At 35.7% G+C, this 22,858-nt stretch overlaps 1 protein-coding gene across 7 annotated transcripts in view; it reads right to left on the minus strand.

Moving 5' to 3' along the window:
- Positions 1-22,858, minus strand: part of TBC1D5 (TBC1 domain family member 5) — a 313,036-nt gene that overhangs the window by 167,052 nt on the left and 123,126 nt on the right. For 6 of the 7 annotated variants that reach the window (XM_085051059.1, XM_085051056.1, XM_085051057.1 and 3 more), the window contains one exon: positions 17,769-17,904. In XM_085051059.1, coding sequence (XP_084907185.1) covers positions 17,769-17,868 — 100 coding nt within the window. In that variant the 5' untranslated portion in view covers positions 17,869-17,904. Of the gene's footprint in view, positions 1-17,768; positions 17,905-21,245; positions 21,337-22,858 lie in introns of all 7 variants that reach the window. The other variant, XM_085051058.1, reaches the window with a different exon arrangement.

Raw genomic sequence — 22,858 nt, forward strand, 5'->3', positions numbered from 1 at the left:
AGCTAACAGGGTAAAACTTAAGACCTGTTCCAACAGCAGGAGAGTTTAGAGGTAGCATAATTCAGAAACACAGTTAAAAAAAAAAAATTAAAAAATCATGCTACCTTCACCTTATGGCAGCACTAGTACCTGGCAACCTGGCAAGACATCTGGGAAAAAAACCTGAAGACAGCCAACACAGTCACACAAATACTTAACACTTAAAGGGTGTTACTGCTACTGATTGAACAACCCTTATCCTTATCAAATTAATTTTACAGAAGGAACATGCACCAGGAAGGGACAACCGAGCTTACAGCTGCCTAGCTTGGTTTTATAAGATGAAGCCAGAAAGCCTTGGACTACCATTAAGGCTGTCTAATTAAGGCTGCTCATTCTTGGAGTACATTGTGCATTCAGTAGACCCATAATGGAGAGAACATCAAATGGAGCAGTATCCTACATTTTCTATAAATTTCTCCAAACTAAAAAACATGTCACCAAACAGTATAAAAGAAGTACTGAGCTAAAGCTTTTAAGTTGCCAAATCAAAATATGCCAAAGCATAATGAAAACACTAGATTTTAATCAAAATTCTTGTAACTCAACCATTAGTCAATTTGGAGAGTACCAACTGTGCACCTTGCTGGTGCAAAAGCAGATGCATGTTGTGAATGACAGATCTAGAAAAATTTGAAGAGCAAAGGTATATGTGCATTAGCAGTAAACTCTAGATGTCTAAGAGATGAAAGTCCACAGCTACATCAGAATATAAAAATATATCAAATTGACAGCAAGAATGACAAAACACTCCTATTTACTACAGTGCAAGGTGGTTTGTCAAACAACGATCACTTTGTTGTAGATATTGAGAAAAAAAACTTCCCACAAAACATTTTTGCAAAGCAGTATGTAATCCATCACAGGACAGAAGTCTGCTCTCCACCCTCACCCTCCTGTGCAGAGGATGAGCAGTGTCAATCCCTAGTGGCACTCCAGAATGGAAGTAAGGATGCCAGTACAAAGCACTTGAAGACGTAAGAAATGTAAGACTTCTAAAATGCAAATGAGACAAGTATGACTAGATTTTTCTTGTGCCTAATGATTATGTTGAAGTTTTCCAGAAGTCTGATGACTTAATTTACACAATAATAGGAAAAATTATTTAGTAGTACTAAATTCCTCTCAACAGTTACCTCAGGTCTCTAAGACAAAAAATGTCCAATATCTTTCAGCCAAAAAGAAAACAGTCTGTGTGCAAGACAAAAATGTCACCCAGCATTGGAGAGATTCAGCTTCTTGATTTTGTATTTTTTGACCAAGTACCACCTAAGGAAAATGTCAAAAGGCATTTCATGTATGTAATTAATATTAAAATTCAAAAATAACCATCAGAGAACAACAGAACAGTGCCAAGGGTCTACAAGTTTGAAAATATTTTCCCTTTTCCTTCAGTTTCACCTCAATTCAGGACATGGCCATTATTTGCTTTATGACAAGCATGGTACCTCTCTGTCAAGCTGGAGAGAAGTAAAAGGTCTAGAAGCAGAGAATTCAGCTCTTCCATACTAGAGCTCTGCATTCTCAGCAGGCTTCACACTGTTCCCCCCAACACTGCATCCAGATGGCACAGAGCTCAAGTGACGTGAAAGCAACAGGTCTGCACCAGGTCATAAAGGTATAGCAATAGAGTGTTAGAGACCCTAAAGTAGGTGCTGAATTTTCATGCATACTATGGCAGTGAAATTCAAGACCAGAACTGCCTTACTCAAGTACAGGCATCATTTGATAAAGCACTCTATGCTGTGACTGCAGGTTGTAAGACAGAGCAAGAAGGAATGTCTACGTCTGAACAAGGCTTCCGTTTCCTCCCATTGGAACGACTGTGAATAAAGACGACGAAAATTACAGCATGTGAATACTGGTGTAATTACTCAATGGTTCCCCACATAATTATGCAAAACAAATCTACCCATAAGTTAATGCAGCCATTTTCTTTCTGAAACAGAATTTTCATGCCATCCATCAGTCACCCAAAACCACAAACCTTAGATGACTTAAGTACACAGAATTTGCTCATTTGGTCTGTAATATAAGCAATGCATATGAGAAAAAATAAAGGTTTAATGAAACAAAATAACATACTCCACTAGGGAAAACATATTTTGCCCAAAGAAAAAACTAATGTAAATAAGTGGAGGCTTGATTATTTGATAAATATAGCCCCAAAGGTTATATGTTTACTGAAAGAATATAAATATTATAGGTGATGTAGATTTTTTTAATTTTACTAGAAACATTAATTGCTTTCTAAATACAATAATATTCATTCAAACTGTGAGGTCTCATTTCTTTTACTGCAACAAGTAACCAATTACCTAACAAAAATGTTTACATTCATCATAGTCATTCTATATTTTAGTTTTTACACCACCAATTTTATTTTTGCTTAGAACTGAACTCCCTCAGGCATTCTTTTGTGCCAACTGTTAATTTCTATCAGAGATAAAGTTCCCTTAAGCTTCTTTTAACATCTACTGGACATGACCTCATAAAATTTAATGCCACTCATTAACCCCAAGCACTTAACTTTACACAGTAATGTCAGGCATCTGACTTTTCAGTGCATGAGAAATCCAAGTGGGAACTGTTTGAGAGATACAAATTACAACTCACTTGAGTAGTAGAAAGAGCTGCAGTGAACAATATTAAAGGGTAAATCAAGACTTGAGCAAAAGTAGGGTTCTTGTGATGCCTTCTAGCTAAAATTATAAAACGTATACAAACAAGGGAGAGGCTGCAACGTGATTGTTTTGGTTTGCGAGGGGATTGAAATTCAGAGCTGAGGCTGAATGCCAGGCTTTTTACACTGTCTGAAGCAAACATGATGTGCAGTGATGTTTTTCTGACTGCCCAGTAGCCTTCAGGCATTCAGGAGGAGCACAGGTGCTAGGACCACTGAACATTCTGTTCAGGCCATACACCAGTGACACTGGGGTAAGCCAGAAGAAGCAGTTCCTTTGAAGTGCTCCTCCCTTTTCTCCTGCAACAGCCTTGCCTAGGTTTAGCTTGAGAATGTGGTTGTTCTTCCGATTTTGGTTATGTACCAAGAAAGCTCTCGGAGGGACAGCACTGTTTTTATTTTCCCCGAGATGCACAGATGGGTGATGTCTGCTTAACTCATTTAACCATATTTCCCAGTGGCTTCACACATGTTGGAGAAAATGTGGAAAATTCTAGAGGTGAATGAAAAAAAATACTTAACAACAATTTTCTGGCTTCTCTTGAACCATTCAAGGACATTTCTTGTGGGGAGCTGAAACTGAATGACAGCCTGCCATGGCCCTGAGTGTAAAAAAAAGGCACATTGTTAGGGGGGAAAAAAAAAAGTGGTTTATTTTCTATCTCTGTTGGCTCAAGAGATATCTAGGCATCCTCCGTGAAAAAGGACAGTGCTATGCAGCTAGAAACATGGCCCATCAGAGTTCCTGATGGCAATATGCTTATTCAGCTCTGTTATGAAAAATCCCCTCCCCTAGTCTGTATACAGGGTTTGCTTTTTCTTGGTGTCACAGGCTGTTACATTCTGGGTTAAGCAGTTGATGCAGGGATCAAGCTAACATTTCTATACAAATTATACAAGGTAGCTATAAATTGCTGCATGAGAAGCCACGTGAGATTTGATGTGATGTCTCTAAGTGCTCTAAGTTTATTTATTTTTCAGCAGCAAAAAGAGCTGGCTCTCAGAACTAAGCGGTAGCTCCTGAATTTACTGATCTTAACTGGAAAATATATTCTCTGCTACCCCATAAATCTAAACAGAAGGAAGTAGTTTTGCTGAAGCTTTATCCCTACAGAAAGGTATCTCTAAGTAAAAGGTAGGTATGACAGTATTGAGGTTTTCACATGCAAACAACTGTGATCTCTGATATGAGCCCCATCTCCAATTTCTCTGAATGACTATTTTAGCTATAAACCACCCAGAACCAAAATCTACAGTCAATACACACTCCATACTATTGGAAATGTTTTTGCATCTTGCTTGCCACTGGTCTAAGATCACTTTAGCATAATTACAGCTTGATGCAACATCAGTAAGTGTTCATCAGTTGGAAAAGTTTTTATTGCCTAATAGCAGGGAATGGTAATAAAGCAGATGTACACCAGGCCACATGACAATGGCAACCAATTGGTCTGTATTTGGCAAAGCAAAGTATTAATGTTTTATAAACACAATGTATGGTATATTTTTCTAACAATAGGGATGTAAATCTCTGCACAGCATAAACACTTGTGCTGATCAACACAGAGATACTGCTGTGATAGGTACTTTGAAGTTGTAGATAAGAGCTTAAGCTGTAAGATGCCAAAAAAATTGGAAGTTTATAAAGAATCACTGCCAGACTCTTAAATGTAGTAGCACTTGTGGGACTTTCTGTAATATAAATAGTAATTACCTTCAAAGCAGGATGTATTTGCAAAAATAAATATACTCGTGCATATACCAAAACTCACAACTCAATTTTCTATTTGAGAACCAAACTTTAAAATCTGTAAATTGTGAGCAAAACAACCCCCAAATAATCTTTTGCTCAACACTCCCTACCATGCAGTGCCCAAACACACATATACATGTGCAAGCACATACACAACTGCTCCAATATCCATCCGCAAACACAGTCTTAGTGTGAGGGCATCTACCCTCTAGACAATTCAATCAATCTCTCAAGTGACACTCACACGTGCCTGCACACACAAAAGCAGATGTGGCATTAAGATTTACAAAGTTATTGAAACTTTTAACAAGTAAAACGCATCTTTACTTAGCTACACCAGAATGAGGAATAAAGGGGTTTACATATGTTCCAATTCTAAACCTATCAATCAAACCCATGTTATTCCTTTGGGAGCTTATTTACATGCATATTTATCAGCCTCACATGCTAATTCCCTGCTGTTTTATGCCTGCGAGGCATGTTTATGAGTCATAATTGTTGATCTCATTTGATGTATTTCACTGAAGTAAGACATTATTCAGTTATGTGGCCTAATGTCAATGAATTACGATGACCTGATCTTCAAAATGCAACTTGCTCTTTAATTTTTATTAGAGCATTACTTATTCAGAAGAAGAAATACAGTAAAATGGAAGATTACATGTTTTTATAGCCATTTTACTTTAACATCAGATTTTTGAAACACTCCTCCCTACCTCTAGGCAAAGTTTTAAAAGTGTAATTTGTAAACACCAAATGAAAAGAATTTTTGCCTAAAATTAGTATGCATTTCTCAGAGTAGGACATTTTATAGATGTTTTTATTTTGTTTTAACCAGCTTCAAGACAGCCCTTTGGAGCCCTGGCATGTGGGTGGCAAAAGAAAAACAACCAGACTCAATTCAAAGCCCTCAAATTGTTCTTTGCCTTAACTTCATCGAAACTGAAACCGGCTAGAGACTTCAGAGCAACCAATAAATGACTGCTCAAGTAAGTTAAATGTCCCCAAACTGACTCATCATCTTTAATGCACAGCGATGTCAATTTACAAACAGAAAATCACTTGAGAGTCAAAGCAAAGACCTAAAGAGGGAATAATTGTCATGTGTACAAACTTCATTGCTGTAGCCAGGGTTGTTCCATTAATGGCTATTTCTAGGTGGCAAAACAGAAATAATGGTGATAGCAGATGGCTGAACACAGTACTTCTACAATTCTGCTCCTTTCACAAAGACTCATGCTGATCTTCCAACACTTAAAGTAATCTTCAAAGGCTTAAATTGCCTTACATAAAGCTAATAAAAAACATTTCTCAATAATCATGCTTTTTTTTCCTGACTTGATTATAGCATGAAGGAATCACAATAACTGTTCATTTTTATTCTTTTGCAGCAAATACTATTGCTACTACTATAGTAAGCATGCATGCTGTAGGATCCCGTGTAAGTTGCTCCTCATACTAGGCTAATAAAAAAATTACCACTGTACACAAAATTTACTACATGATTTTCGGATGTCCCCACTTCCTGTCTTAATATTCAGTTTTGTTTTAATGCAATTGTTATCAGTTAAGTAAGTTCAAAAGTTTCCAAGTTGCTGCTCTGAGCTACAGCTTTAGAAAGGAACAGAGTAATGCCCAGAAAAATAAAACTATCTTTAGCTAAGTAATGCAAATTCAAAATGCAGGCTCATTTTTCTGTAAGAATCTCAAACTGAATATGACAGATATGAGTAAGTGTCTTTGCAATCACAGAAAACCTGCAAGTATCTTCCTAAATTTGTAATATCTAGAGGACTTGAAGTATCATAAATATAACATTAATTCCATGACAAAAAATCCTCAGGATATTTTTCATGTCCAGAATTAAACCAGTGGTTTTCATTTATATGAGGTTGCTTTTACAAAAACAAAATATATTTTTCCGTAAAAATTAGATCTATGAAAAAGCACCAAGGACCATTTAATACAGGCTTTACATACTCTTTTTTAAAAGTGAAAAGGAGCATTTAACCCTGTTTACACTATATTTTTCCAAATCAGAAGTTTGCTTCTGACAGGCATATATTACAAACCAGTTTCTTTAAAAAACCTAAAAATCTTCATTTGAACAAGTAGGTATACTAATGGCACAGTTACAAGCATATAACTTTAGTTCATGCAAATGCCACAACTAAAACTGTTATGTGTTCATCATAAATACAAATGTATAAAATACATTAAATTTAATTCTGCAGAAAAATGTCAATTCCATAACTTTTCAAACAGAATTTTTCACTAGTTATTGTCACAAGAAGCCCAAAATGAAGCTAGAGTTTTCTACAGTGTAAGCTCTAATGTACAGTCCCTCTTTCTTTCAAATTCAAATAAGCAAAAGACACAAGCTCATCTGCCTGGGGTACTTTTAGTTTTTTTCCTTTTTTTTAGAATAGCAACAATTGATGCTACATGTTTTCTGGCAACAAAATCTTCATCTTAGTGAGCCAACAATGTTGTGATGACCTAGCTGTAATAATTCAGAATGGAGCTTTGTACACTTTTGCAAAGAAGTATTTTCTTTCATACTTCAATAAGCAATTAACCAATATTGGGTCACAGAAGTTTGGAGGTGGCCCTGTGGCTCCATATGCTTCTGTCCTCCATTAAGATAACATCTGTTCTGGCCACCAGTCAGCAAATCAAATTTGATGAGAATTCATCTGTGTGCAAAGTAGAAATGCCCAATAATGGACAGATTTATGTTTCATTGCTCCACCCTCTAAATATTTCAAATTCTAAGAAATAAAACCAACAATTGTATCTTCCAAAATTACAACTAACATATTGAAAATGTACCCCTTTATTATGAAACTCAAAACATTATCACATCATTGCAAACATATTTTCACATGTATTACATGAGCTATCCCTTCAATTGCACTTAGTACTGAAATACTATACAGTTAATTTTTCCTAAGGTTAAATCATTGATTCCATTAGAAATCCAATTTCTCAGAAGAAAAGAATTATCACCACCATAAAAGCTTTATCTGGATGAAGTTTGTGCCTTTTAACTTCTAGGAAGATCAAGAATAGTAATTTGTAATGGGATATCAAAATTTTAGTGGAGAAATTTATCATACAGGCTGCTTCCTAATATTTTGGTTACATGGTCCCAGTTGCACTAAACTGGACAGGATTTGTTAAAAAATTTGAGCACAGTCTTCCCACTCCAGAGATCATGCATTATTGTTTATCACTTTAGTGTCCAAGCAAAAGATTTAACTTTTGTTAAGCTGTTTGTACAGAAATAAGATATTTGGGATTTATCACTAAATGTGTAAAAGACCTCCAAGATTATTGAGCCCATGTCAAGTAAGCCATAGCACTGTAGTGCTTACTTTGAAAAACTCTTGTGAGAGAAGTATTTTCACTCTTCTTAAGACAGGACCTGGCAATGCTATGTTACAAAATTGTGAAACAAATAACCATAAATAAATCAACTGACAATTAGTTCATTAAAATGAAATAGTATTCCTTAAACTTGTAGCCAAATCATGTTTTAATAGAAACAACCTTATATATCTGTACTGAGACACAATTTACCAAAGTATTGGTAATAATTTAACATATTCAAAACATTTTAATTTTATTTAATTACACAAAATATTGAAAAGGTAACACTTATCTAAATCTTCTGAAATACTTCTCACTTCCATTACCAAAAATACTCTGGTTGAAATTTCTAAGATGACATATGCTTATTTATATTAGTATATAAAACATTAAAAAGTTGTGCATGCGTGTGTTCTGTACCAAAGTAATACTTTGTTTAGTTAATTAGCTACCTGCCTCACAAAAACTGGCTGAAAGAAAGAGCTTGAAGGATGGCATCACCATTGAGGCAGTGTCCTACACCTTGAAAGATGTGGGTCAATTTCCTGCCCCTGCTACAGACCTCTTGTATAAATGTGCCGTTGTCATTTCACCAGCTTCAAATTTCTTTTTGCATGAGAACATATAATCTGGCTATTCTTCCTATGGCATTTATGAGAATTAATTTCACTGCTTCTTTTGTATATGACACCTAAAAGGATGAGGTAAGGGCACAGATGGAAAACAAACATTTCAAGTCCCACTTTCCTTTTCATGCAGATCAAAACAAGGAGCACAAATTGCATCAAAAACTTGCGTGGTTGTCACAAATAGTGAAAATAAGTCTCATTTGCTGTATCCTTTTGTGTAATTTGTACTGTGGTTGAAATGTTATAGTCACGTGATTACTGATATAGTGAACTAAACGTAATATGATGAAAAAACTGAACAAGGATTTTATACTTACGAATAAAAGATATTCTAGATCTGACAGAAATGTTCAATCTTGTCATAGAGTGTGTCTATGTACATCCATACAAATCTGAAGCTTAAAATAGTCAGAACAAAACCCACTGACAGTTCACTTAAACAAAATAAGATTCAAACATAAGCTGGCACACGTGCCTGTGAAATATGATGGTCCTTATCCAGTATTGCTTAGATTTTAGCTAGTTTGCTATTTTGTTGACTGTGAAAAAAGATAGACAAAAGCAGAAAGGCTATCCCCATTTCTCTCACTGGCTCATTTTTGCACTCATGTTTAGAGAGAAAGACATTATTATCCTATATATTTAGCCTTTTTTTAATTATTGTGTCTTTTATGAGCAAAATGAAGACTGGGACTGACTTTAAGAAGCAGTTATATGCGTTCTGCTTTTGCATGGCCAAATCTTGACACCAAATGCTTGAAATCTGAACACTCCCTAAACAGGAACTCCAACTAACCACAATCCAGTACACTGGGCTAAATGACTGCTTCCCTTAGACAATAAGGGCACTCAGGCTTGTTACCTTTGCAGTCAATTGGAACCTAGCCATTAATTTTAATAGGGTCAGGATCAGGTCCCTGACTTTTTCGACATCAAAGAAACATCTTTCACAGTCATTTTGCTATAAATAATTAAAGCTGATTAGTAATAATAAGGTACCTTAACCAAAAAGGTAAACAGTGGAGACATTTATTATCAAAGTAAGAAAAGAAAATTAAAATAACCTCCAACACTTTTGTATGTGCAATTCATCAGGAAACGTTGTAAAAGAACAAAAACAAATGTTGGCTCATTCCAGAGGTTCTTTGTCATCATTAATGTATTCAGGTTTTCACAGCTGAATTGCTGTACTTTGAAAAGATTTTCATGAAAGGAAACTCAAATTCAACGTTTAAACAAAGCTGTCAGGTTACCAAGATTTGTATTTGCTTGTATGTCCAGAAAATGTTTTATCCTTTTTAAAAAAACCCTTTGGGTTAGAAGTATTATTATTCCTTTGCTCTCAATTTGTAAACAACAGAAAATAAGCTTTTGTTAAGCAGCACATAGTTATTTATTTATCTGCTATTGCAAAGCTGAAACCAGCAGTTAGAAATATCTGTTCCAAAGCGGAGGTGAAACTACCTGGTACGGATATTTTACTTCATTACTAGTTCTGTTCCTCAAATTGATACAAATGGGCTCCTTCTGTTTCTGTCTGTCTGCTTGCCTGATCAGCGGAGCTAATTGTCAGAGCTGGGGAGATCTCCTATACCTAAACAGAAGATATGCAGTTTGTAACCTGCTTAATTTGCCTTATGTCCTGGATGGCCCCCAGTATGTTGTTCATTAAAGTATCAGCTGTTTTGGCTGTCGCAGTGGCAACCTAAGCATAGGCCTATTTTTCTTTGTTAAAAGGCCAGATTGTCAATAAATAATACACATCTTACCAGATAATTTCTTACCACTTAAATATGACAGTACTTTATTTCTCTCCCCTTCCACGTGTCTTAGTTTTGTATGTCCATAGGGGATGAGGACAGGGAGTACCCTGGGTACCATGGAGGCCAAAGAATAAAGCTTATTAGTCCACCAAAAGCCTAAAATTTAAGCTTTGCAGTATCACTTTAGTGAAAGGAGGTTGAAACCTGCTTTTTTTTAAATAAAGAATTCCAGGTCTTTATAAATGTCCACATACATGAAAGACAGGAAAGATCCCATCTGTAGTGACATATTTCTGTTATATAGAACAATCAATTTCTAATTCAATCAAATTTGTGACAGTTAAGCTCTTTAAAAATGTTTTAACATACATTTAATCTCAGATACAGAGGTCTGTAACATCAGCTAGCTGCACACAATTCATACACTGCTTTGTAAATTACAATCTTCTGTACGTCAGGACAGAAGTGAACCCAGACATTTAATTATTATCCTGTAGCAATCATGCTGGCCTCAGCTAGAATTCTGATTTACTAGTCTTTTATTATACATACGCAAGTACAATCAGACATGTACAGTTCAATTTTTTTAAATTAAGAGAATCTGCCTTTTCCATATGTAGGAGATATAGCCATTTAACATAATTTGATCATTGCCTGGAAACACTTAATATGTGAGGTGTTTATGGCTAGTAACGTTCATATTATATTTTTGTGTAAAGTCTGAGTAAAATATTCAGAAAAATGATTCTATTCTCATTGTTAGTTTCTGTATAACTTTTTGTTATGAACTAGTTTTAAACCACTTTTAATTACATTTACAAAGGTTGTATTAAAAAAGATTATTCTGTTTTATTTTGCTTTCAGTAGGTTCCTACAGTTAAAATGGGAATTTCTTCTTGGTATTTTAATGTTCTCTAAGCATGTAATATTTATTAAAAAATTAAAATTTCTTTTTTGTTTCACTTGCATTATTTCCTTTCATACTACAAGTATTAGGCTACATATATATTAGAAAATGAGATGAGAGCCAACTAGTTGATCTTTAACTTGGATTTGGGAAAAGCTAGAAAAAGAAAAAGAAATGCACAAATCAGTCTTTCCTAAAGAAGGGTCACAAGGAACTACTAGAAGAATGACATGAGGCCAACAAGTGATTTATACCAGTATTTAGGCAGGGATCTATCTGGAAAGAACTGGAAACTCACAGCTTAGATGACTGAACTGAGGTAGTGTGCCAGTATCATTAATGAGAATGGTCTTGTTTTCACAGAATGATTTAGATTCTTCTTAGAAAAACTGTTCTTAGAACAGTTTTGATTTCACTTAGCTCAAGAGAAGTCATGAGTGTCCAGAGAAGTGGTGGATGCCCCATCCCTGGAAGTGTTCAGGGTTGGGCTGGATGGGGTCCTGAGCAATCTGATTTAGTAGGAGGTTCCCTGCCCATGGTGGCAGGGTTGAAACTGGATGATCTTTAATGTCTCTTCCAACCCAAACCATTCCATGAGCAGACACTGCTGTCCAAATGGTCTTCCCTACTATCTGCCATGTCAACCACCGAAGGCTATTTCCCTACAAGATGTTTGTGCCAGTTACCTGCGTCACAGAATAACCTCCAAACTGGAATTGCTGTAATGTGTAACTCATGTGAAGCCACCAAAACGCCCCATTATCTACGAACTTTAGAGAGGAAAATCCAGCTCCGGAAGCTAGTATTTCACAAGCCCAGGGCAGCTACTTACATTTGCTCCCACAGCTGAAGTAATTAAAAATACTCCAGCAGTTCCTAAATACAAATTTGCAGTAAGGCACTGAAACTAAAGTGCTCACAAACAGCAAATTCCTAAGACCATGTCAACATCTGTACAAATACAGTCTTTCAAGTAAAAATTGTAGTGTGTGATAGCTATTTTCAACTAACTATATTAAATATATGCATTTTTAAACATGTATAGCTTTTCTGTTAACTGATCTCTTAATAAAAATGTCTAATACAGAAAAGAGGAAAATGAAGAGCTGTAGGGAAGCAGCTAATGACAGTGTGAGTTAGCTCAAGATACACTGTGTTGCTCCAATAGCCTTTGTCACTACAATCCTGTTGCAGCTCAATTAAAAGCAAGCTAAACAGCAGTTATTATTAATAAATGAATATTAAAATGCTTGTTATGTTAGCATATGGCGTTTGAAGATGTAAAAACCATTCTTGCTTTTATTCATCCAATACAAAGTGAAACAGACTGAAGACAGTCCCTTCTCCTCCAGCATACCTGTGCCTCTAATGAAGAAGCCAAGCCCTGGAGGAGAAGCACAAAGGTTTTGGACAGGATCACTAGCAAGAACTGTGCTGGTGGGGCACACTGAAAATTTGTGCCTGAAGGTTAAAACTCCCCAATAAAGGACACAGGGCATTTTCAGGGTTTGGCGTAAACCACAGCATGGAACCCTGAAGACCTTAAGAAACAATCACAACCCTCAGCCCTTCTGCTCCAGTATAATGCAAAGAGGTTCTCTGTTTTAAACTTGTCTTTTTAATGAAAACACACAGTAGCATGCATATTTAAAAGGACTCTTAGAAACACAATGCTATACTTCATGTACATGCCACTCCCTGGAGAGAAGATGAAAGAATACATATTATATGACACACATGACGTCATACAATATGCTATCAAAAATATTTAATAAGAAAATAAGTCTTCAACAACTCAATGTATTTGCATTCTCAGTTGCTTTTACCTAGGAAAGTACTTCTCACACAGAGAGGTGTAGACCTCTGTGGTTTTTTCTTTTAAATGAAATGATTTCTAAAAATGGAGGTAAATAAATGCTGTACAGGGCAATCCACATTAGCACTGTATACCTGAGTGAAGGGGGCTGCAAAGGACAAAAAGCCCCAACTTGTAACACTGAGTAGCTAAGGATCAATCAGAAGATAATACAATTTTCTGACAGCAAAAATTCACTTAACCCTGTAAGGAATGTCAAAGGCCAAAACAGTTCATGCGAATTACAGTTAAGATTTGGGGAAATTATTTGATAGCACATGGGTGCTGTTTGGTTCAGAAAAGGTGGCATTTACTTCATTACTTTATTCCCCTCTGTTTTCTACTTGTTTTCTGCATGACACTAATATAAACCAGGTATCTCAAATTTCACCCAAGGTATGGTTCTCCATGGAAATATTTTCTAGTGATCAGGGCTATGAGGTTAGCACCAGAATAGCATAATTGTCCAAAGACAAGCAATGGAAACACACAATATGCGGTCAAAATGGAAATATGAATGTTCTCTTACCATCTCTCACATTTTTTCATGGCAGCCTTGAGAGTCAGGAGGGATGTAATGTTAACCATGAGGTGGGGAACTTATCTGTCTCAACTGGATTAATTTCAGTAAAACACTACAGTAGTTATCTTTGTCCTTCCAGCAACATCAGCCTTCTCTGTCCTCACCACCAACTACAGCCTTTACACATGAAAGATATCCTGCCAAGCTCCAAATCCAAAACACTCTGACCCATTAAAGGTTTCCCCTTTTCTTCTATTAAGAACAAAGAACACATTACATTTTTCTATGTGAAGTATGCTATTAAATAATAGCTTGTACACTAATTAAAGCAAATGTAATTGTGAGAACACACTGACATTGTTAAAGTAAATTACCCAATTTGTTAATAGTTTCATTTCAAGTGACCTTAATTGTATTAATTGTGATATTGAGCAAATTAAATTGAAGAGTATTAAATGCATTGTTCCAGTCTGTCCTTAGAGGATCAACTTTCTCATTATATCAATGAAATGGGAATACTACCTACTATGCTCTTCAAAACTTGCGTCAGAATGTGGTGGACGCTGTAACTTGGAGTAAAAATTCAAGGCAGAAGCAGTTAACCTAGTTATCCCATTTCAAATCCCATTTCAACATAATAGAAACCTCACGCATTTGGAAGTCAGAAAAAACAGTTTGTCAGATGCAATACACAGGAAAAAGGTATAACAACAACATTTCTGAAGTTTCCTTAAGGTCTTACAAAGTCTCTGCTGGAGACAGAGCTAAGCTTCATCAGTTTCTCTGAGAAAGATCCCTGTTTCAGAGGAGATCGCACAAAAATAATGTTAGTAAAGTGAATAATAGCATGATCATTCTTAGAAGAGAAAATGTCATCAACTTACTGAAGTCAAAAGAGAACATAATAATACACACATACATAGATGCATGTAATTTAAAATACAACCAGATTCCCAAGAAAAAAAAATAGAATTTCTTGAAAGAAACAAAATCTTCCATTTGAAGTATTAGATTGCAAAAGTGAGAATCTCAGCCATAAATTTCTTATCAACAATTTAAAAATTCTATTAAAAAAAGTATATATGAGTGCATATATGTCATGCATGTTTTTTATAACTTGAAATGAAAATCAGACATGAGGAAAACAACAGACCAAATTAATCAACAGAAAAGGACTAAAATACTATCTTAATGGATTTTTAAAAATATTTTAAAGGGATAGAAAAAAGGTCTTGACAGTTAAAGGCTTGTTCTGAATTTTTTAAGCTTGCAAGCAAGTACATCCTCATGGCTCATCATAACTCAAGATTCAAAGTTTATCAGTTACACAAAATTTGGAGAGCTACCAACACCCAGACCTTTCTCCAAATGACACTTACCTCATCTGTAATGATCTACTTTCATTTGTTCTGCTAGGTAACTGTCTCATGCCTAGCATCTGCAACATTAATTCTTGCAGCTGTTCCTAGTGAACCATGTCTTATTCTTCCCAGGCCACTTCTCCAAAATCTCAAGAATACTTAGAATTTTACATCTACTCTCCATTGTGTCAACAGTCCTGTCCCAAATAAACCACATTTTCTCCCTATTCCTTCATTGAAATTTTAATAAAAGCACAGTGTACTACTAGACTCAATCAACATATTTTTGGAATCCCATCCAATATACCCTTTCAAGCTGACAGCAAATGAACAAAAAGTAGTCTATGCATGCAGTTTTCCAAACAGCTACACTTAAGAGCAATCCGTGTATTTTTGCGATTTCTTTCATTTTATGAAAACTGTGAGAGAATTTCATAACTCCAGCTGGACATGACATCTCCTGGTTCTCCATCAAGTTTTGGTATCAGTTGCACATACTAAAAATACAATACTTCATGAAGATTAACAAATATGACTAACTCAGTAATTAAATATTTATTTTCAGCACCCTTGTCAATGCTGTGGCTTTTTTCCCCATCACCTCATCTTAGTGAAGGCTTTTATCATTTTGCCTCCAAGGTAAGTATTCACAAAGGCTTCAAAAACACAATTCAGATGTCCTGACATTCTACAATATTGCACAGACCATCTCTGATGGACCACCCCTCCACCATATTTCTGTGATTTATGATACAAAAAAATTAAGATACAGTTTTTCACCAACGTGATTCTGCATCACCCCTGAAACTTGAGGCTGCATTAAAAAACCTTGTCTTGAAATACTTTTGCGAAGACAGTGATGGACAGATTGCATGGACAGAATTGCCTGTATACTTTGATGCCTAAAGAGCTAACACCAACCAAGCACACACTTTATTTAAAATGAAACATTAAAACTTCAAAGACCTATTCTGGATATACAAAGTTTCAAATTAAAATGCACTATGTGTTTCACAGCAAAAAAGCCTATGAAGATGAAATGGATGCTTTATATAAAATATTTACATAGATAGAACATAAAAAATGTACCATAGTTGGTAACCTTTATGACTTGGGGAACCATGTATTTACATATCTTTATCCTCGCATGTGCGTATGTGTGTGTTGTGTATATATTTTTAACAGTTGACAGCTGTTTTAGAGCATACAGAGATGCCAAGCTGAATGAGGGTCTTGATTACTTCAAGATTAGCTATCTAAAGTTTCTATTCATTTTAAGTGTTGTTAGTGCGAAGAGTCATTAGTCACTTCCTTGTCTCATAGAACATCAGCATACATTTACATTGTTAATGAACATTTGGGGTAAATGAATTAATGGCACTTTTAAACATCAATTCAATCCTAATAACTTTGTATGTCATAGAAATGTTAAGGTTGGGATAAAAATGAGAAACCTTTTCAGTCAAGGTAACTAATCACTTCTGGGCACAATAAAGGGTAAAATTAACTTACAGTGGTTTTTTAACAGGGTGAAAATTTTGTTTTTTCTTGCAACAGAGTTGAGAGAATTACCAATATTTTTAAAAAAGAAAATAGAAATCAGAAGAAAATGTTTATCTCTTTCTTGACTGTGGTAGACTAGAAGCAAACTGTTTTTCCTCTTGAAAATGTTTACCATTTTAGGTTATTGAAAAAGATTATTTTCAAGTTTCTAAAAATATGTACAAAAATGCATTTAGTTTATCAGGCTAAAATGGCTTCATACAGTTAAAATGTCAAATATAATAGAAAAGAAACACTGACCTAGAAAAGCTATTCCATTTAATCACCAGGTTTTAAAATACTTTCCCCTAGATGTACATTCTCATTTTCAAACATTAAAAAAGCTTTATAAATCAATGAAGAAATAGTGAAAAAATTAACTCAAAGGGACAATGAAGTTTTACCAATATATTTTGAAGCAAAACATCAGCTTCTTCTAAACTGAAGTAATAAACCTGACTGAGCAAAACTTGACATAGCTTTTTTAATAAGCACTAGTAAACAGAAGATTTATAGAGAGATACACCCACACAGAGTAGCTGATCTGGATGGAGGGACTTGGAAAATGTGACAAAGTTGTTTCAACTCTGTAATTTAAAATAAATTTTTTATTTTGCCCTCCTGGTACATGTGTTCAATGACTGGAAAATTACAGGTAGTTAAGGTGCCACTGTGTATAACTGAGTACTTGAGGAATGTTTTCATGACAAGGACGAGCTTTCTCATTAAGCTTATCACTTTCTTCGAACCAACTATACTGTCACTACTAGCAAATAAGTAGAAAAGATGAGCAACACAGACACGCATTCCATTATCCAAGCAGTTTGTTCTCATTGTTCATTAGGGTCTTCCAAATACTGCATTTAATTAATTTACTTTAGGTTATGCAGTTATTTCTACCTTTAGAGCTTGTTCATTCTATCTCAACTTCGAGGTATTTTTTCAAAGAAAAACACAGGTGCCGAGTCAAAAAAAAAAAAAAGGAAAACAAACAAAAATGATCCCTAAACCCAAAGCAGTATAAGAGCCCATGCTTGGGAAAGTAACATAAAGCTACGCTCCATTTCAATATTCTTATGCTGAAGTCAGTGTTTGGTTTATGATTAAAAAAGGATGACAGCGCATTAAACATTTGGCTAATGCTTCTGTCTGTAATTGAAAGTTCACTTTCTGTGGTTTTCATTAGTGTCAGAGTGTTCTACACATACTCTGTGAAATGTTCTTTAAGTTGCTCTGTTCAACTTCATTGAGAGAATTAAACAAATTATGACAGGTACAGTTATCATGACACACTTACATAAGGTATAAACTCTAAAAAAAGTACAGAAATACAAAACTCACCTTCCCCTGGCTTGTTCAAAAAACTCTGCAAGGGATCAATGCCTATCTCTTGTTCGTCTGTTTGCAAAGGGTGACTGGTTTCAGACACAGAATGATACATATTGGCAGTAGCAAATTCCAACTGAAGAGTATTTATCTGGAGGGAAAAAGAACAGAGAAACAAATGCTTCAGTATTCCTTTAGCTATTTTTCAATCACACAAGTCAAGAGCAAAAGTGCTTAAAACATTCCCTTATTGTCCAGGCATACCATCACCATTAGCTGTCTAATAGAACAAGAGTGTTTCCACTCGAATGTTGTATTATTTGGAGACCAAAAGAATTGTTACCTACAAACACCACACTGCAAGTAAAAGTCCAAGTGTGGTTTTGACAGACTGTAAAACAGGGCAAGAGCCTCTTTCCTCCCTTTTTCTAGTTTTCCCTACTCATCTTCAGTCTGATTCCAAGGAAAACTGATGCTAGTTCTTGGGCATGATGAAGACTATAGGCCAAAGCAGAGTAAAGACCCATCATCACCACTCTTCTGGACCCAAGACCTCTCATCCAGAAAATCTTCCTTTTAACCACTTCTTTTTCAGAAATCATAGGTCAAATATAAGATAACAGCAACAGACACAGAAAAAGAGAATGGGTTAATACCGACTGGCATGATAGGTGATTTTGGTTTTATCAAGATTTATATTAGCTTTTGTCTTGGTTCTGGCCAGAACAGGGTTTTGCAGTAGCCAGAAGGTGGCATGGATAGGTCCCAGAGGTTATTCTATACCACATTGCATTGCAGGGCAGGGACAAGTGAGCCTCTTCAGAAAGAAGGGTGTTTTTTTCTGGTCAAGTAAGTGTGGCAGAGGGATTGGTTGGGTAACACTGGCTCTGAGCTGGAGGGAGTGGTTGGGTATCATATGTTGGGGTTTCTGCGGTGAGCAAGAACATTTCTTTTCTTGTACTGTCTGTCATTAGTATTGTTGCTGTTACTGTTCATTTTTCTTATCTCATGGCTGTTTCCAGTAAGTTGTTCTTATCTCAACCTGTAATCTTCACCCTTTGTGCCTCCAGTTCTCCTCTCCATCCCACCACAAGGAAGAGGGACGGAAGGGGGGAGTGAGCAAATGAGCTGTGCATGGCATGGAATGGTTTCAGCAGGAAAACTAAATTGCTGAGTACCATTCCTAAAACATGACAGCTTTCTAGAAAGATGATGTTAAGGAAGCATTTTAAGAAACATGATCAACTAGCTGGTTAACATTTACAAAGATGTATCCAAAAAATGAAGGACAAAAGGGGAGTAATCACAAAACTGAAACCTTAGGGAAGTAGGTGATGCAGATTCATCATCACAGACTCCTGAATGGGACTCATATTGCTATCAAGCAACTGAACAAGAACTATGTTAGAAGTTGATGTGAGGAGTGCTGGAAGCTAATACTGGCTGCAACAAATAAGAAGATGCCAATAAAAGAGTGAAAAGCAGATGATGTTATGATCAGCGCATAAGAAGGAGAAATGACCTTTCCAGTGCATTAACAGCGCAAGAGTACATTTGTCAAGACTGCATTTTAGTCACTGTACAGCAATTTATTAACTTGCAACACAAAAAAAAAAAGCCAGCTAAAAAGGTTTGATTTGCCCAAGCACACTAAGTAGCTACCTACGGCTGCCAGATGAGTTTTAAATATCATTTACTTTAACTGCTTTGTTTACAAGTATCATAACTTTATAACACCAAGAAAATTATATTTAGAAAGAAATATAAAAAGAGAAACAGAAAGAGGTATGCATCTACACTTTCGGGACTGGCATATTAACAAACTTGAAATCACTTTAATTATGCTTTTCCTTTGGTTCCTAGAAGGCACCACATTGACCACATAGGCTTTATACCTTCAGTTTACTGTCAATAAATGAAGGGGAAGTGGGATTCTTAAGACCTCTTTATACTCTACACCTTAATTTTCCTAGTAAGTTATGTGGAAACCACCTCCCCCCCCGCCGAATAATAAACAAACCTAGTTGGGCCACTATTAGGTATTTCCTTGAAACCAATCCACCCAGGCTGTTTTCATGAGGATGCTCTCGGCCGTATTCCCTGAGGGTTTTATCCTTTACTTTCCCTGGTAGGTGTGTTACTGTGGTGCTGAAATTACCATACCATCTCTCACTTCTGTTTAGCTAGAAGAGAACATCTGAAGGTCTTGGGAACAAGGAGCCAGGAACTGAGGGAAGGTAGGTCTTAGCATTTGAGCAGTGGCATACCTTTATGTTAAATTATTACCATTATATGATAAAACACACCACTAAAACACAGAATTGCCTTGATCAATTCTATACTAGGCTCAACAAAATGTGCAATGAACATACACACACATCATGTGCTTCCTATGTAATATTTAAACTATAATAGTGAAAACTGCATGAATGGCATCTTGAAGAAAAATACAAACTTTCTAGCCCCTTAAATAACATGTTTGCCTGTAGGCTACAAAATATAGAGAGATGTTTATAAATACCTGATACATTAAATAAATGAATGAAAAACTTGAAATTATTTCTTTAAAAAAAGAAAACACAACCCCCCACTAACTTCACAGAAGTAGTTCTCTCCTGCTGCACTTTTAGTTGCTGCTCTTGGTCCTTTCACTATATCGTTGTAAGTCTCTTTCTACTGATCTGTTGATTTTGTCTTCACAAAAATTACAAGCTTATTTCAAACTGTGCTGCTCAGGTTTAGCTTTTTATTTTTCACTCCTTCAGACATCGCTATGCGATCTGACCAAAGCGCAACCCTGAGTGCCTTTCAAACTAAAAGCCAGGCACAAAATGACCTTACCAGCCATTGTAGTTTTAGCAGTCACCACTTAGTTAAGACACAGTATGTTTTAGACTTATACTGTCTCATATCCATAACATGGTATCAAATTAGCCCTAGTATGTTTGCTCTTCTATATTGTTCTCTTCTGTATCCACCTCTTTTTTTAAATACTCCCCAAATGCCGTATCTTTACAATCTATAAGAACTATAATTTACTTTACAGACTGTTAGAGCAGTTTGAAACAGCTGAATAGATTTACTTTTGATATCCGCACAGTGATTTTATCAGTTACTTGTGTTTGTTTATGGATACATATGATTAGTGTTAAAAAAGTATCACAACCTATTAGTCTTCACTCTTTAGTCCAAGCAATTTTCTTCACAGTTTTATACTTAAGTTCTTTTCTGCTCTTCTAACAAAGAGCAAAGAGAACTATTAAACAATTATGATTACACTTGGGATCTTACTCTGAGACAGATTAATTCTTTACAGGTTTGTGGTTGATTTGTAATGGCCTATAACATATTGTTCATATCAAATAAGATGCAATTTAAAACCATTCTCAATGTGAAACAATAAAAATGTTATAAAACTCTGAAATTCAATTATTGGATTACAAGACTGGCTAACCCTAAGATCTCAGTAAAAGCTCAAAGTGACACTTCTACCTGTTTGTATGATTTTTTTTAACTTCCAAAGATGAAGGGCTAAAAAACTCAAAAACCAGGCATGCTTCTCACAACTGGGAGTTCAACTATTCTGTAATATACATGAAAAAATAATTAAGGCTATGTATGAAACATTTATTTAGTCAGGGAAATTAGTAGAAACACTAATCCACTCATGAGCCCAAGGAAAAGGCAGGCATAGAGACTCTTTGGCTACTGTCCTTCAGTAGCAGGGGGAGCCCTCTTGTGCCACCAAGGACAGTGTCACAATTTGCTCCTCAACGACCAACACATCTAGGGTGAATCCTGTCTACCTTTCAGTGAAGGCAGCTTGTCAGCACATCTGTTCTCAATGGAGACCAAAAATCCCTCGAGAGACAGGCTTACGGACTCCAACACAGAACGCCACCAGATATTAAATGGGCTCTCTGGAGATATCTACTTATAGCACATCATCCCTTCTCCCATGACCTCCTCCATATCCCATAGGTGATAGAAGACCAACCTGTTTCCATTACAAAAAACTTAACTGATGTTTACTGACATCTACCTAACAACTTCTTTCTACACAGCAGAAACAAACTACTTGTTGCATTAGATAGTCCAATTTAACATACCCATTCTAACTCAGAGAACTTTCCTTCTTCTCACTGGGTACTTACTCTGAGTGAGTACTTAGTACTTACTTGGAAGTTGCCTTCCTCTTTTTTAGATGTGAGAAGGTTTGCTCACCCAAGAGTTTACAAATATTTTGACTTCCCTATTAGCTGCTCTAACACGTTATGTGATTTCTACCACCTTAAGCCATAAATAAGTCTTACACAATCATGCCCTCATTTGCATTGCCATTTTCCCTGTATACAAACCTGTGAGTTTGGAATACTTGAACAAAATTACATTTAAAACATTCAGAACCAAAACCCACTTCTTCTCCAGGCTGCCAGTGTCAACAGCCTCAATTCTGCCATACTTCATCTTCCATTAATATGTATAAGTCATATCTAGCTAGATAGAAATACAGAAAAAGATAAAAGTAGAAGTGAGATATGTTTCTATCATTAGCTGTACTGCCAGTGAAGCACCTGTCACTTTTAGACCAGAGTTGGGCAAAAAATTGCAAAACCATGTACACAGAACTGTGTAAGGCAGAAGAGTCATCTGTAATAAGATTATAATAAATGTTCATATAATAAACTGATTATAATCAATGTTCAATGTTATAAGAAGAGGGAAAGTTCAAAATAAAACCAAAATTTGTTGCATTCTTTTAGCAGCAAGACTACACACTACCATGAGAGCAAGTGGTAAGACTACCCTAATCTCAAAAATGTTGATAAATCAGCATTTCATAAACAAAACATAGCGCAGTTGAACATGAATACTGTACCTCATTTCATGTCATAACACATTCACTAACCTCTTCACTTGCCACAGATACTGAATAAAAATATTCAGTATTCAAATAAGTAGTTTATGGATGAAAAGCATTGTTTCAAAAATAGTGACTAAATTAGTTCAATTTAAGAAAGCTAAACGCACCCAACATGTTTCCCTTAATCATCACTGTTTACATGGACCTTCAAAAATTATTTGCTCAAAGCACAAAACACACC

This window comes from Lichenostomus cassidix, chromosome 2 (assembly GCF_008360975.1).
Source record: "Lichenostomus cassidix isolate B80296 chromosome 2, HeHo_3.0, whole genome shotgun sequence".
Lineage (NCBI taxonomy): Eukaryota > Metazoa > Chordata > Aves > Passeriformes > Meliphagidae > Lichenostomus > Lichenostomus cassidix.